This window comes from Pimephales promelas, chromosome 12 (genome assembly GCF_988280905.1).
Source record: "Pimephales promelas chromosome 12, fPimPro1.hap1.1, whole genome shotgun sequence".
NCBI classification, from domain to species: Eukaryota; Metazoa; Chordata; class Actinopteri; order Cypriniformes; family Leuciscidae; genus Pimephales; species Pimephales promelas.
The window spans coordinates 4,643,876-4,660,677 of NC_142780.1; the positions used below are offsets into that span (position 1 = coordinate 4,643,876).

Consider the following 16,802-nt stretch of genomic DNA (forward strand, 5'->3'; position numbering starts at 1 on the left):
GAATCAAACTGAAGAGTGAAGAGCAGCGGTGAGGTTAAATCAGCTCTGACACTGTGTGTGTGTCGTCCAGGCTGTGGTCATCCGGCAAGTCACGCATCGATCTGCTATGATTGTGATTCATACGGCAATTTCCTGAGGGTTTTGATGCGGCGTGAAAAATCTGTGTTGCAGTGCGGGTGAGATGAGTAAAGAGCGTTTCAGTATAATCGATCACAGACTGCTGAGTTTATTATTACATTTAGGACACGGATACATGGATCCTCCACTCCATTTTAAAATAAGTCCCTTTGTGAACAAAATCCTACATAATATACGACAATCTCTGTGTCAAAAACAAAAACAACGTTAGAAATGTTGTACTGGTCAGGTCAAATCACACAGTCTCGTGCTTAAAGCCCATACAGAACCGTGCTATTATAGTATCATTATAGACTATTTTTTACATTTTGAATAAGCTTTTTTTTTTTAATTTTCATTTATTATTCTATTTTTAGTTTTAATCATTTTAATGATTCCACTAGGTTAGTTTTTTTTACATTTCTATTTAGCTTTATTTTCTCTTTACATTAGCTTGAACGTACTTCAGTTGATTGTCAAGGCAACATTGCAAGTTTTTCATCTAATATTTACTTTATTTCAACAGTAATAGGTGTAATTAAAGGCACGGTTAGTACGTTTCGCTTATTCAAAACAAAGGCGTAGTTTGAAGACACCGTGAAGAATAAGCGTGGGATCATGGGAGTTTTCGTCTTCACCTCCACAGCCGACGGGACTCAACGCAGAAATCACGTTCATGATCCAGTGTTTATTAATAAACATATTAAGCAGCGTTATGAAGATTTATTGCCTATTTCCAATGGGAAAGTGCGCAAGCAACAATTGCTCAAAAACTTTCCCTGTGTATTATCACCTAAAGATTCACTGAAGTTCATCAGCATTTTACAGTTTTATTTAAGAAAAACTATCGTTATATCCAGGGCTGGGAATGGGTGGGGTAACGCAGGGGGGGAGAGAAGGTGTTCCAGTTCATATTGTTTATGGCGAGACACGGCAGGCAAAAACATCATTGTTGTTTTTGTTGTTTTTTTTCACTGGTCAATTTTGAGATTTTGGGATATTTGTCTTCAATAACATGTCTTCTTTCAGACTTTTGGTGAAAAAAAAGTTCAAAATACACATTTAGGTCTTTATTTTACTACACTTTGTCTGTTTGCGTCTGTAGATTTCTCATAAATTCTTCAAAAGTTGTCGTTATAAATCCTCAGCGATCGCGATCTGCACCCTGTCATCACACACACCGTTAGAAATCTTCTCTCCTATACAAGGCTGTCGGATCCAAATATGGTAATTTCCTTTTAACTAGGATTTAACTCTAAATGGCATGCGCAATATCATTGGCTGATGCTAAATTATCTATTTATATTAGTTTTCTCAAAATGACTTTTCTCTCATACTCCAAGTCCGAAATCTCCACTTCAGTAACACCTATATACACCAAACTTTCCAGTCTTGTACCTAGTTATATTATGAAGACATTTACAGAGGGATTTGTAAACACATTATTCCTAGCCTGATTTAATACAACATTTTATTCCAAAAAACATAGCGAAAATCATTTTTTTAAGGCAATTGGCAGTATATTCTGATTTACAGGATAACAAAAGTAGATATCCATAAATCCCTTCGCAATTTTTCTCTCATCCAATATGTGAACACAATAATAAAATAATTTTGTACCTGGCTTTATCCAATACTCAGGTTTCGTTTCTTAAAATGCATGCAAATTAGAGCATATTTAACTACATAGATAATGCCTCATTTGCATATTTAAACGTTGAATTACAGAAAACTTGTAATATGTTTTTTCCTCATCTCAATATAGGAAAGTTCCATGGTGATATCTGCTAGTTAAAAAAAATTACTCTATTCACCTGTAGTGTCTCGCCTTAAAAGAAATATTGGGGAAATTAAGGAATTTCTGTATGTTATTCAAAAGTATTCTCATCGCTTGATATACTTAAGGTTGAGCCACCGTAATCACTTGGACTATTTAAAACATCGTGTTCAGTAACTTGCTGGTTATTTTCAAATACATAGAAGCCTATGGAGGAGTGATCCAGCTCAAAATATCTTAATTTGTGTGATGAGACGAACGAAAGTCTTGCGTGATTGGAGTAATTACAGAGAGAATGATCATTTTTGGGGGAACTGTCCCTTTAACTGTCATGAAAACAGCATCAAGAGTCAAATCATGCTTAATTTTCTGTTGTGAAAATATAATTTCTTTGTGCGCTTCACCTTGATTCCAGGACAGTGTGCGAAGAAGGCCTCTGGACTCTGGGAGTGGTAGAGCGAGCCGTGACCCACGCAGCCCCACGGAGATCTGATGGTCAGCTTCCCACAGTCAAACATGTTCCCAGAACGGTACCGGTACTTGGCCGCTTCATTCACGATCTACAACAGCATAAATAGGGATTTACATTTACAACTCACATCTGTGTGCAAGAAAAGACGGGCTCCGCAACGCTAACGCGGTCACATCCAAAGCTCCGCTCATAAAATGCTTTCGTTTAAAAGGCGTTTTTTCCTGCCGTCGTCGCCAAAGCTTTTTAAAATTAACACAGCGTGGAGCCAGGAAATTCTCGACAACAACTGCCATGTAAATGAGGGTTTTACCGACTCTAATGGAGGCATAATGATATGACAATGAAGAGAATAAAGAGCTTCCAGAAATATCAAAAACAGTCCAGACTCAAATCCTTCGCTCACTGGACGGTCAGATTTTGGGCGTTGAGAGACTCTACGTGGTGTGAAGCGTTCCTGTAAAATATTCCCCCATTAGTGCATCTGGTATTCGGTTGCCTTGACAATGAAGGGAAAACTCATCCATCTTCAGTGAGGCGAGGACACACGGAAAACACCAGCACAGACAGACAGAAGCTGGACGTTTCCCCCAGCCAGCGTCCCACAAACCCCACACAACTACACACCTGACCTGAAAGAGCTCATGCGGTCCACATACAGATGCTGCGTTCAAGTCCTCCTGGGAAGTTCGAGGTGGGAAGTCGTGTTTACGACGTGAGGTGCGTTTAAGTCAGTTTCGTCGGAGCAAAATGGCGGTGTACCTTCTTTTAATGAATTACACGAAAATACAGCAAGGTTTGAATTTGAATCAGGTGTGTTTTATTTTTATGTTTTTATTAGCTTATGAAGCCAATGTAAACTTAATCATTAGGTATAATTTTTATATTATAATGATATCATATTTTGTGCAGAGAGCTTGCTTTATAAATGAAAAAGCCTTACAATGTCAATGAGTAAACATTGAAATTCAATTCAAATTTACCGTCAACAGACGTTGAATGAACGTTTCTCACTGACACGCCCCCAACTCGTACAGATCGGGGCTTAAAGAAAATCCCGAGCTCCCCACTGGTATTACGACATTGTGGTGGCGTTCAAGTGCGTTCAATTCGTAATTACGATCTATACGAGATGACTTGAACGCAGCAAGAGATCAGTGCTTCGTCCATTGAAAACATTAATGCCATGTCCACACTAATACGTTTTCATTTGAAAACGTATATTTTTCTCTCCGTTTTGGCCTTCCGTCCACACTGAGACGGCGTTTTAAGTCAACAAAAACGTATCGTATGGAAAACGCTCTCCAAAGTGGATAAATTTGAAAACGGCGTTTTCGCGTTGTAGTGTAGACGATGAAACCGGAAGGATTTTTCAAAACGATGACGCAAGTTTAGTCATGTGATCCATGTAGTACCAATAGATATTCATGTTTATCGGTATTGTGCCTGTTATGTGTTATTCATTTTTACACTATTGCTTTCTATGTTACTTAATATGTGCTATTCTTCATAGCACGGTACTGCAAAGATAACAGATAATGTAGTCTACTCACATTTGCTGTCCTGCGGCAAAACAGGAGAGCAGTTGCGTTTTAGACCAAACATATGGTGACTGAATGCGACCTGGACGCATCAGTGATGGTGAGATATTTTGCTAAATCAAATTATCCTGTTTTTGTGCGATAACATTATTATTTATTTTCCCATCTGTATCATCTTAATGAGCTTTTGCGAAGTTTCACGCATGCGCAGTAAAGTGAATTTAGAAGTTTCTCATCCACACTGAAACGTCGGAAAACGGCTGAAACGCTACTGTGGACGGAGAGCGTTTTTAAACGAAAACCACGTTTTCAAATGTATCCGGATTAATGTGGACGTAGCCTAAAGGGGTCCCATTATGCTTTTTTAAATTTAGTTAGTGTGTAATGTTTCTGTTTAAGCATAAAAAAAAGATTTAACGTTTGAAAATGAAGGAATTAAGATTATACATATCCGCACTGTAATGTTAAAGTTGTAAAGTAAAAATCATAAAAAAATTATATTTTTCTTTAATCATATTTTACAGTAAATTAGAAAAAAAAAAGGTTTTATGTAGTCATTTTATATATTCTTATTTAGGCTATGTTTACACAGAAATAATACTGAAGAGAAAACGCAAAAGTGGCGTTGCATTATCACTTTTTATTCTGCGTTTAGACGAGCGTTATGGGTGGGAAATCGGCATGCATATGGTGACGCAAAAGTGTGTGAAATTCGATGTAGTATGCACTCCAGGCAGCCAGGTGGCAATGTGAAGCACTGCCACACAACAACACCAAGTCTGTGCGACTGCGTACAACCTTCACTATCAAGCAGATTTTTACGTTTTTACCCTTTACACGGGAACGTGGCGGTGGAGCGTTTTTAAGATTTCCACTCTTTTTGCGTTTTTAAGCCCCCAAAAGCCGTCGCCGTGTAAACGAAAGGCACATCCGATAAAATATTTTTACGTTTTCACCCGGAATCGTTCTCGTGTAAACTGGCACTTAGTTATTATTATACACTCACTGGCCACTTTATTAGGTACAGCCGCTCAACTGTTCGCTAACCAGCTAATCACATGACAGCAACTCAATGCATGTAATGAAATGCATAGATATCTATATAAAGGCTAGATGTCATAAGGCGGAGTTTCTATCGTCATCACCAGCGGCCATCTCGTCACAGGCAAGCTGATGTAAGATGAGTGGTCAGCACGAACACAAATACTCTTGACGGATGTACAAACGGTTTGGTTTCTTACAAACGTTATTAACATGGCAATAATTATCTGGATGATTATTTATTTATACACTTTTTATTCATAAGTATGCAGTGTCATAACTACATCTCTGATGATTATAAACCAAACCGTTTGAAAATCGGTAGAAAATTGAGCAAGTTATGGTTATTTAAATAGTACATGTACCATTAACACAATGTTACGAGTGAGCGAGCTGCCTGTGACAAGATGGCCGCCAGGTGCAGACGTCGACCTCCATTGGCCAGCAGCGTGGACAACATATCTAGCCTTTATATAGATATCTATGATGAAATCGAACTTATTTAGGCATGTAGACATGGTCAAGATGACCCGCATCAGAATGTGGAAGAACGGTGATTTAAGTGATTTTGAATGCGTCATGGTTGTTGGTGTCGAACGGGCCGGTCTGAGTACTTCAGAAACTGCTGATCTACTGGGATGTTCATGCACAACCATCTCTACACGTCTAGTTTATGTCAGAATTTGGTGCCTATTTGGTTTCCTGCCTATAATCAGCGGTTCAGGCTGCTGGTGCTGTAAATGGTGTAATTATATTTTCTTGGCACACTTTCGGCCTTAAGTACCAATTGTACCACCAAGTACCAGCATGGTTTAAACGCCACAGCACACCTGAGTATTGTTGTTGACCACGTCTATCCCTTTACGAACCACCTTCTAAAGCAGCCTTTCTCAAAGTGGGTGCCGCGGCACACTGGGGTGCCCCCTGACTGTGTCAGGGGTGCCGCCAAAAAATTACGTAGGCTAAAAATAAATGAATAAAAAAACAACTGACATTTCATATATAATTTTGAATTTACATATTTACATTCTTCTTTTTAAACATATGAAAAGTATTAATAAAATTGTAAATTCATTTTAGATAAATATATAAAATTAAGCATAAAAATCCGTCTCGCAAGACACGAAACGTGACGGAAGTGACGCAATCCATAGCAACGCGTTATAGCAACAACACCTCAGACTGACAGAAACGTAAAAATAAACGTAAATTTAGGTCACTTTAGTTACAGCATCATGGATCTTTTTTTTTTTTTTTGAAAAGAAAATCCCCCCAAGAACCGGAAAGTTTTTCTGTGAAATGGAGCCTCAGCCTACTTCCTCAGTACTGGGGATGCAACATGCCCTCTCCCGTTGTGTCTAATATATGGGATGAAACTATCAAACCAAGGGATGATTCCGCAAACTTAAAAGACACCTGACCACCTCTCATCCAACCCTGCCAGGATAGGGCGGCTGTGTGCGTCGCACCAGGCTCACGTCTCGATTGTGGTCACCCCCACCCCCGGCTTGTGTGAGCGCGTATACGCGCTGCATGCACGCATGTAGATCTTTCTCCCTCTCTTGTTGTGGATTATTGTTTGTGTGTGTGGGTGTATGTGGGTGTGTGTGTGTGTGTGTGTGTGTGCATGTGCATGGCATGGATAAAAAAACAAGCACTATATGGAAAAACATTCCTGCTTATCTCTGGTGCATTTTTTAACGTGCATCTTTTTCTTATTGCATTGTGTGTGTATATATATATATATATATATATATATATATATATATATATTAATGTCTTCCCCTTTTTATTTTATTTTAACTGCATCCTGCACTTCATTTGAGTTCTCCTGGTCTGGATTTGTTATTGGGTTCTTGTATTGGGCGGCCCATCTCTTACGGTTTTATGGCATTTGTGTCTCTGATTAATTATTTTGTGAATTACTTTGCAAACCTTTGTTTTTAAAGGTACTATACAGTTTTTATTATTATTGTTATTTACAGTTCATATTATGCTATGTTCATTACTGTTCTGTCTAACTAAACAAGACATTTGCATTTACATTTGGATTATGCAGTGTTTTTAAACTATATTTTACACTGGGGTGCCTTGAGATTTTATGCACTTTTGAAAGGTGCCCTGACTGAAAAAAGTTTAAGAAAGGCTGTTCTAAAGCCATGAAGACTTAAGGCAGTTCTGAAGGCAAAAGCGGGTCCAACCCAGACCCAGCAAAGTTAACTTTTTGAGTGAACTAAACCTTAAACTAATATTATAAATTCAGTTTTTTTTAAAGAAATATCCATGATGATGTTTAAAAAGAAAAGACCCTCACCTGATCAAACGCTGGGTAAATGTAGTCGGCAAACTGAATCTCCGCAATAGCGGTGGCTCCTGCGGTGGCTGCACCGATCCCAAAGCCCACAATGCCTTGCTCACACAGCGGGGTGTTAAATACACGGTCCTTACCTGTGAAGAAATGTGGTAAATGTCAACCTACTCTGGACTTTAACAAGTCAAAATGAGATTTTTGTTTTATTGACATCTTCAAAACCAGCGACAAGATGCCAGCTACAAGCAATTTGTCGACACCAAATGTGAAAATGGCCCATGACGCAACAACGAATCACGTTGCCAATCACGGCAGATGAAAAGTTAAAACTCAAAAGACATGCCTTGTGTTTTCATGAAAACACAAGATTCAGCAGACGGTTTGCTTTTAAGGGATATTTATGTGTTTTACATTAGTAGTAGAGGGCAGGACTGAACTAATTCAAGCATCAACCTCAAAACAGAAAACCTGCTGAAAATATTTTCTTTTATAATCGAATTATATTGCGAAACGAAACAGGACAAACACGCAAAATCAGGGAAACTCAAAAACACAGCCTGTTTTTCGCCTCCCATTTGATGCAACCGAACCACATGAAACGGGCTGTATATTTAGAGTGGAAAGTTATTTTCATTCAAACCAAAGCACATGAGCGTATCCTCCTCTGAACCTTCGCTCAAACATGAATCTACTGAAGACGTAATGCTTCTGTGAAATCACACATGAAACCATTTTTATACAGAATAACAGCGGTTCCAGGATTGTTCTGGGTTTAATTCAGGCTAAGCTCTATGGGCTGCATTGGTGCCTATTACCACACTAAACCAGTGACATCGACGGTTCCATGAATAACCTTTAAAGAGGACGTCTTATACTTTCTTTTTTCTTTAGTGTGTAATGCTACTGTTTGAGCCTGAATAATATCTGTAAAGTTACAAAAGTTTCCGAACTCCCTGAAATCCGAACACCTACATCTTGGATATCTTTGAGGTAAGCTAAAACATATCAAAAAATTAATTTCAAAGTGAACTGTCCCTTCAGAAAGGGGTCAGTACATTCCATATTTCAAGTGCAAATTCCCCCATGTTAATCTACTATCTCTCCTGACTGCTTTGTCGGACAAAATGGCGGATGGCGAAGTATGATTGGTCAGATCACCTGTCAATCAAGCTTAGCGACTCCATGTGAATCTTTCTTTTACGGATATGACGAGACGCGCACGGGGCGAGTGACGCAAGTGCGCAATGGTCCGTTCGGCGTCCAAGTATGAAGTACAAGTACGTAATTGACCGTTTAATTACCCATGAAAACCATCCAACTGCTTTTATAATAGGCTTACCATAGTGAATTACGGTAAGACAAAAACACATTTTGGAAGAAGGATTGATGATGTCTTGATGACTAACTAGTGTACCCTTAAAGCTACACTGTGCAACTCTTTTAGTTTATTCTTAGCTAAAAACACTTAGTTCTTTCAAAAAATATATGTGCTCATTAATGTATATTTACTTCGTTCAAGAAATAAAGTGTTCTCGTGAGTGTATAATATGCCATTGCAAATACATACGGGTAAGGGGTTCTAATGTCGGTCGCCATGTTGCCCCTCCATCTTGAAAGTGCATTAGCCAAAGAGGGACATACCCGTTAATTCAAGCTTCGCCTTTGAGTTAACACTCATGGACGAGGTCGAACTGGAAGCCATGTTAATCTTGGACTACATTGGCCACCGTAGGAGTTAAAACGAAATCGGAATTGAGAGGAACAGAAACTAATATTCACTGGATGGTCATATACCTTTTCACCGCTAGATGGGGTAAAAATCACATACAAGGTGAACATTTCTGCTTCTGAACTCTCCGGATGGTACTGCCCTATTTGCTAGTTTTTAGAAACTGAGGAACAATTCAAAGTGCAAATCATATTGTATTAAACCTGGCACAATTCTTTAAAGGGTTAGTTCATCCAAAAATGAAAATTAAGTCATTAATTACTCACCCCCATGCTGTACCAACCCCGTAAGACCTTCGTTCGTCTTCGGAACACAAATGAAGATATTTTTGATTAAATTTGAGAGCTGTATAACTACCACATTGGCTCCTAAGGGACTGCCTCTTGACGGCCCAGAAAGTCAATGAAGAAAATGTTTTTATCCCAAGTGACTACCGTGGCTCAACTATATGTTTATCAAGCGACGAGAATACTTTTTGTGCGAAAAAACAAACAAAAATAACGACTTTTCGTCCTTTTCTTCCTTTTTGGCCTGAAACGAGACTTCCTTGGATTTCCACGACGCATGCGCGAGAACTGAACTGAGGTAGTTGAAAGAGATCGCAATTCTCGCGCATGCGTCGTGGAAATCTATAAGGAAGTCTCGTTTCAGGCCAACAAGGAAGAAAAGGAATAGTCGAATAAAGTCGTTATTTTTGTTTGTTTTTTCGCACAAAAAGTATTCTCGTCGCTTGATAAACATATAGTTGAGCCACGGTAGTCACTTGGGATATTTAAACATTTTCTCTTTATTGACTTTCTGGGCCGTCAAGAGGCAGTCCCTTAGGCAGCCAATGTGGTAGTTATACAGCTCTCAAGTTTAATCAAAAATATCTTCATTTGTGTTCCGAAGACGAACGAAGGTCTTACGGGGTTGGTACAGCATGGGGGTGAGTAATTAATGACTTAATTTTCATTTTTGGGTGAACTAACCCTTTAAGAAACGATGCTAAAGAAGACGAGTCTGCTGGTTACTTCAGAGTTTCAGTTTCCTGTAAGATATCGGTCACCATCCTTGGAATGAACCGTCTTTGTTGAATCAGGTATTTTGAGTAAGGCATCCATTCAACAGGCTAGTGATGGGCATTTCAGAGATAATACAGTATATACCAGCCGCAGTCTGTAATCCACTTCACTGAAAGCAATTTAAAGCAGTTATTGCAGACAGAAGGAGCGGACAGCAGTGGCACTGCATTACGCCCATGTGTGCGTCACTCCACGCATTGACCTGTGCACGGTTTACCGGCACCGCACGGGGAAGAGGGCACAGACTCTCTCAAATGAGTGGCATGAAAACCCTGTTCCCATCTAACGAGTCAGAATGGAAAATAATGATCCCTCTCAAAGGTCAACACCTCTGACGTCAATAACACACAAAAGGCACCCACGCGGCAGGAGACATTTTGGAGTCGTGGATCTGTGTTTATTTCAAAACATCACAGAGTGCCTCTATATATAGAGCTTCTGTCCTAAACGAGCGGCAAACAGCAGATGTGTTTTTTTAATCATTACCATAATGCCTGTTTTCCTCTTCCTTAACTGAATATGCCACTCTCTGCAGCTGCATAATTTACCTATTTATGGCTTATGAAACCTGGAGAGGGTGTTCTGTTCAATCTGAATCTACTTCATTTACTCTTGCACAATTAATGAAGCTGAACTAACTGAATGAGAGACATCAAATGCACAAACATTCATCCTCCTCGTGGTGAAGTGATTTTAAATTGGGCTCAAAGGAGATTGAACAGAGAAATCCATACATGAATATCCAGAGGAACACACAATAATCATCAATTATGAAACAAGCCGGTTACAACAAAGACAACCTGAGTCAATGATTATTTTCTCTTCAAGGGTCACTCCTCTGGAAAGATGAATGTGTATTTAAAATGGGTCATTTTTGTAGAAGAAATGTGAAATTATTTTTGAATTTGGAGTTTTCTACACTGAGAAAAGTGGCTAATTTGGTTTATGTGGATGAAAGACAACAACTCCCAGAATGCACTTGCTTCTCTGCAATAGGAGGCCACGCCCACCGGTAACAGAGCGCAGTAGTTAAACAACAAGTCTAGGCTACTAGTGAGTCTCCGTGATGAATCTGCCTGAAAACGTGTTTCGAGATCGCCCAAAATGTCCGGGATTCGGCTTTTGCGTTCTACAGTCGCCATTAAGGCCATTGCACACTGAGTACGAAATTTTCGCATGCGTATTTTCGTGTTCGTCAGCCTAAAAATTCGCCACGCATAGAAACCTTGCACACCGAGTCCGTTGCGTATTTATTAAACGTTTGTGGGAAAAAACGCAAAAATACCAAATGGATTCGTCAAGCAGTGAGGGTGATTTTTGCCCTCTCTCTTATTGAAAAGAGAAAAAAGAGAAAATATTACGTCCATCCAATCCTGAAATTGCGCCGAGACAGGAGAGTTCCACCTTATCAAGGAGTTGCGAATTTATCCCGAGCGATTCAAAATTTACCTCAGAATGTCAGCGGGACAGTTTGATGCTCTGCTAGCGATTCTGGAGCCACATATTAAAAACAAGACCAACAATTTCCGTGAACCAATCGATCCTGAACGGAGACTGGCTGTGTGTCTGGTATGGACCAGGTATGGACACAAACACACACCCGCGCGCGGCCCGTTGGAAGCACTGGGCAGACAGAACAGCTAGGCTGTTATTGTGTATATATTGTGTATATATTGTGCCCAAATAATACATTAGTTATCGAATAGGCTGCTCAATCACACCTTATTCGATCCTAAATTTCAATCTGATTGAAAGGGGAGGTTTATTAATTTCATAATCCAATATAGAGAAGAGAACATTAACACTTGATCGAATTGAAAACCGAAACTGAAAGCACGGCGCATATGTGCAATGATGTGAGGACGAGCTCCCCCCGGCCCTGAATTGTCAAAAGACCTCTCAAATTGCTGGCTCTGGATGCGAAAAACGTAGAAAATAGAACCCGATCCGATTAATTTTATGACGGACGAAAGTTTCGGAGGCGGTGTGCAAGCGTGACTGACATAACGTGAGGTCGATATTTTTTTTTTAACGTGCGAAAATTTCGGATGCGAATTTCGGACTCAGTGTGCAATGGCCTTTAGTCAGGTTTACTGTGGCGAGCGGGACGAGTGAGGGCCGTGGGAGAACAGCGCGAGTCATGTTTACTGTGGCGGTATATAAGGTAAATAGCTGATTTCTCTCGTCTCAGGAGAAAATGAGAGAGTGTTGCATGACCATTCAATAGTATAACTGGGTTTCTAACAATGGAAAGCTTAATGCTGATGGGTGGAGTGTCCCTTTAAACAAGTCAGATGTTTTTTTTTTTTATTAAAGGAGCTACATGTAAGTATTTTCATGCATTAATTACTTGTTTATTGCCAATGTGAGAATATCTTGAAACAAGACTTCCTAAATTGTCCATGAAAGCCTGTAGACTAATTTTTGGCTGGTTTTACTGGGAAAACCAAAAGGATGAGATGTTTTGAATGTGTTTTTATGTGAATATATTTTGTGATCAAAGCTGAATTTTCAGCATCATTCCTCCAGTATTCAGTGTCACATGATCCTTCAGAAATCACTCTAATATGATGATTTGCGACACAAGAAACATTTCTGATTATTTTCAATGTTGAGAACAATGTGTGCTCTGCTTTATATTTTCATGGATTTCTTTTATTTCTGGAATATTGGACGAATAGAAAGTTTATGTTTTGTTTTGCATACGTTACCATTTTAAATTAGATTTTATTTTTTACAATTTTAGCTTAAGTTTAAGTAATATGTTTGTTTTTGCCATTTTTATGCAATATTTTACGTCTTTATAGATTTAGTTGATTTAGTTTTTTATTAAACAAAACTAAAAGTCGTTTATATATTATTTTAATGTTTATTTTATTTAATGCAAATCAATATTTTTTGTTATGGTTTTAGGTTTATTTAGCAATATTCCATTACTCTGCCAAAAAGTGAGATATTTTTATACAAAATTGAAGAAAAAAAAAAAAAGTTTCAAAATTTCAAAGCATTTCACATTTCTATACCCAAATTGATAACAGACACCCCTCACACATGTTTGCTTACTCTCTACTGTGTGTAGGCATTTTTTTAAGTAAGTATGCAGTACTTAAGCAAGTGTGTGATTGTGAATAGCCAAAGCTTCAGGCAGGAGTGCGACAGTGCCGCCATCTAGTGCGAGAACACAGGACACACAGATGAGGATGTTCACCTCATGTGACCTACAAGCAGACATGAGAATATACTCACCATATTTGTCTCTGAGGCCAACGGTGCATCGAAACACCCCACCGAACGCCACGTCCTCACCAAAAATCACTACGGGAGAAAGACATTTAATGTTAGCACTTGAGACCGTTCAGGTAATGTCAGTGACATATAAGAGAACAAAGCCTCGTTCAGACTGTCAGTCCAAATCAAAATTGTGAATATCTGATTGGAATTCAATCATATTTTGGAAAGTGTGAATGGCAAAAAAAAATCTGATTTATACAAATCCATTTCAAGCTTCATTCATATGTGGTTTGAAGTCGTATCGGTCTGACTGCTGTGAACGGCTTTTGTGCATCATATCTGCCCAAATCACTTTCTCACACGTGAAATCATCTCACAAGCACAAATCATTGTGCGCAATCTGAAGTCTGACCTCATATCCCTCAAACAAAGGCCCTGTTTACACCTGGTATTGAGATGCGTTTTGTTCGATCGGATCACAAGTAGACACATACCCGTCTCTTTTGTCCACTTACAACCACTTCTGTCCTGATTTCTTCAAAGGAAAGGGTCTTTGGGAGGGTAAACGCATGTGTTTTTCAGATCTTTAGATCTAATGGACAAAATAAACTCACGAAATTTACATTTGATGATGATGGGAAAACGTACGGAGAGCATGAGCTTTTGTTTCTGCTCTGACAGCCTCAAGACCAGCCGAACGCTGTGAGTGTGTGTTAGAAATCCGGAATGGTATGAGAACATTGCGCTTGGTACGTTTCTCCTCTTCAAACCAAACTTGGGTCTTCAGCTGATAAAGTTTAAATCACGTCTGGCTAGAGCTCTTCTCATAATGTTTACTCATTAGGTGGAGAGTAGACGGTGTTTTCTGGCTGTTTGGACACATTTTGGACGTTTACTCTACCAAAGCAATCTGGTTGAATGAGTTTCTACCTCTGGAAGTGGAAGTAGAACTCATATAGTGTCGTTCACTTAAGATCCGATCGACCAAAACCCATCTTAATACCACATGTAAACAGAGCCAAAGTTGGGTACCACACGAGTCCACCATCACTTCTATTCAGAATAAAGCCGCTCTTGCCAGACTCCTGTGTTTCACCCATTGCTTCATTAGACGTGATAGTCCAGGGCCGTAATGTAAGACAACACTGCAAACCCCTCCATGTTGTTTTTGGCATATGACCACCAACCCAAAGGCATTGCCACAGAAACCAACAAAACAAGAGAGTGCCATGGGACACACAAATCATATCTCTGAACCGTTCCGATACATGGTGAGCAGACGCAATCATTTGGATAAGACTCCAACAGGACTTGGACTGACAGTGAAGAAGTCAACTCGTACCTGCAGTGGGATCACTGGCAAGCGTGTTGTCCAAGGCACTGGTTACTGACTGGAATAGATTCATCTTCTGTGTGGGACCTGCAGAGATAAGTCAATCCCACAGTAATGTCTCATTTTCATTACAGCTTTAAACACCTATTCTTAGATTTTAGTGCTTATTATTCTATATAGTATTATTCTTGGGGAATAATTCCCCCACCATGTCCCTTTAGGGGCTTTGTAGATAATCTATGCATTTATTGACAAACGTGAAGAATCTTAAGACTAACAATATATTGTATTATAGATATAGTGGATTTAAGAATGAAACTATCACTTTAAACATGTTCTCAATGTACTAACAAACGTGCTTATATTTAATTCAGTTTACATTTATTTGTATAGCATTTTTCTCAATACATATCATTTCAAAGCAGCTTTACAGAAAATGTATGCGTCTAAATGACAATTATCAGGGGTGACTGTGTGTAATGCATTTCAATTAATTTTGCAATTAAACAATGCATTAAGTTGAGGAACAATAAGCGTATTATGTTGTGAAACGATTAGGAAACAGAAAACTTTAGCATTGGTGCTTTTTTACAGACTCAAAATATGAGTTTAAAAAGTCAACAAACAGAAAAAACAGAACGTTTTTTTTAGGTAATGTGATATTAAAACGGATTTCATAAAATTGGTATCGAAAAAGAGTATCATTCAGGAACCGGTATCGAAAATTTTGTTACGATACCCAGTCTTAGTTATTGTTAGAAGATTAGTTTCTTGTTAAAAAACAACATGTGGACTTAAAATACATCATGCTCTCGGGTACAATAAGCATGCAAACAGCTTTATTAGCATGTTATATGTTTGCCAACCATTCTTATAACCCTCATTGATGGAATGTGTAGCTTTTCATTTCTCAAACAACCATGCAGAAAGACGCATAATGGCCATTTTCCAGTTTTTAAACAATAAAAGCATGCTGATTTTGCAGTCTGGATATTTTACTAATTCAAATGGGTTTCAGTTCAAACTAAAAACAAACGTTGTAATTGCTTTAATATGTAGAAAAGGAGGAATTTTAGAAATGTTCCTTTACAATATTATATTTATTAAAGGGAACCATCACAATATGTATTAAAAGTCAGATGATAAAGTGGTCCATTTTAGCAGATGAAGGCATAGTTTTTGATAGTTCTTTTTATTAAGCAAGTAGATTAACTTTAAAGACTTCTGAATATCTATTAATACAACTAAACAGTGTTTTAATACAATATGATATTAAGGATGATATCGTTAAATCTCATCGCATCGTTTTTATACAGACCAGACACCAAGTTATCATTCATGATCCCTTACTTGACCGTAGCAACTAATCAAATTACATCATATTAAATGTCAAGCACTATTGTGGTCAAAATTTACAACATCATGCAACTATAAACAAGTCTGACGCTCGTTTCATTCAAGTTAACGTTGGTTCCAATGAGTTTACATTGTCATGTATGTTTTGATTTCGGTTATGATTTATTCGGTTTAATATTAATATGAATTCATGATGGAAACTTTTAGAGGTGAATCACATGAACAGTTCACGATCTTGTAGGTATTCCAGAGCTACTGAAAAGTGTAAACAAGGGCATTTACCATACTGAGTAGTCACCGGGTCAGGGTGAAAGGTAAAGTGCGCTGCGTGTCTCCTCTGTGTTTTCGGCTTGGCTGTGCAGCCGGGATACAGTTTGAGCAGAGTTAGTGCCAAACTGCTGTGCACGCCACCGTTTAACCCGGTTAATGAAGACTTAACGCCTGAAGTTCTCCAGAAGAGCCGCGTCGCCGCCATGTTTGCGTTGGGAACCAAGCAGAACTTGCGCTCTGACGTCAACACTCACGTGGAGTCCTGCTGCTCTGATTGGTTGAACGCGTGGGAGGAGTTTTGATTGACAACCCACGTGACATACGGATGCCACGGACACCCTAATTTAAAACAAAGGCATCTGTCATAAACACCTAGCAATATTAATATTATACATTTAAAATTTGTTTAGTAAATTAATTTTTATCACTATAATGTATGTATTAGTTATTTTTTATCTAATATTTATATTTATGTTTTATTTAATAGATCTTAATACATTTTTTAAATCACTTTTTACTTTTTCATTTATTTAAATATTATTTATTTAATAATATTAACCATA

At 38.5% G+C, this 16,802-nt stretch overlaps 1 protein-coding gene across 1 annotated transcript in view; it reads right to left on the reverse strand.

Annotated features, from left to right (window-relative positions):
• bckdhb (branched chain keto acid dehydrogenase E1 subunit beta) overlaps positions 1-16,481 on the reverse strand; it is a 98,250-nt gene extending 81,769 nt beyond the window's left edge. Inside the window, exons 1-5 of the mRNA XM_039651316.2 lie at positions 16,252-16,481; positions 14,623-14,700; positions 13,296-13,364; positions 7,260-7,393; positions 2,299-2,454 (exon numbers count right to left, since the gene is read on the reverse strand). Of these exons, the coding sequence (XP_039507250.2) occupies positions 2,299-2,454; positions 7,260-7,393; positions 13,296-13,364; positions 14,623-14,700; positions 16,252-16,444 (630 nt within the window). The 5' untranslated portion in view covers positions 16,445-16,481. The remainder of the gene's footprint in view (positions 1-2,298; positions 2,455-7,259; positions 7,394-13,295; positions 13,365-14,622; positions 14,701-16,251) is intronic.
• Between the last annotated feature and the right edge of the window lie 321 nt (positions 16,482-16,802).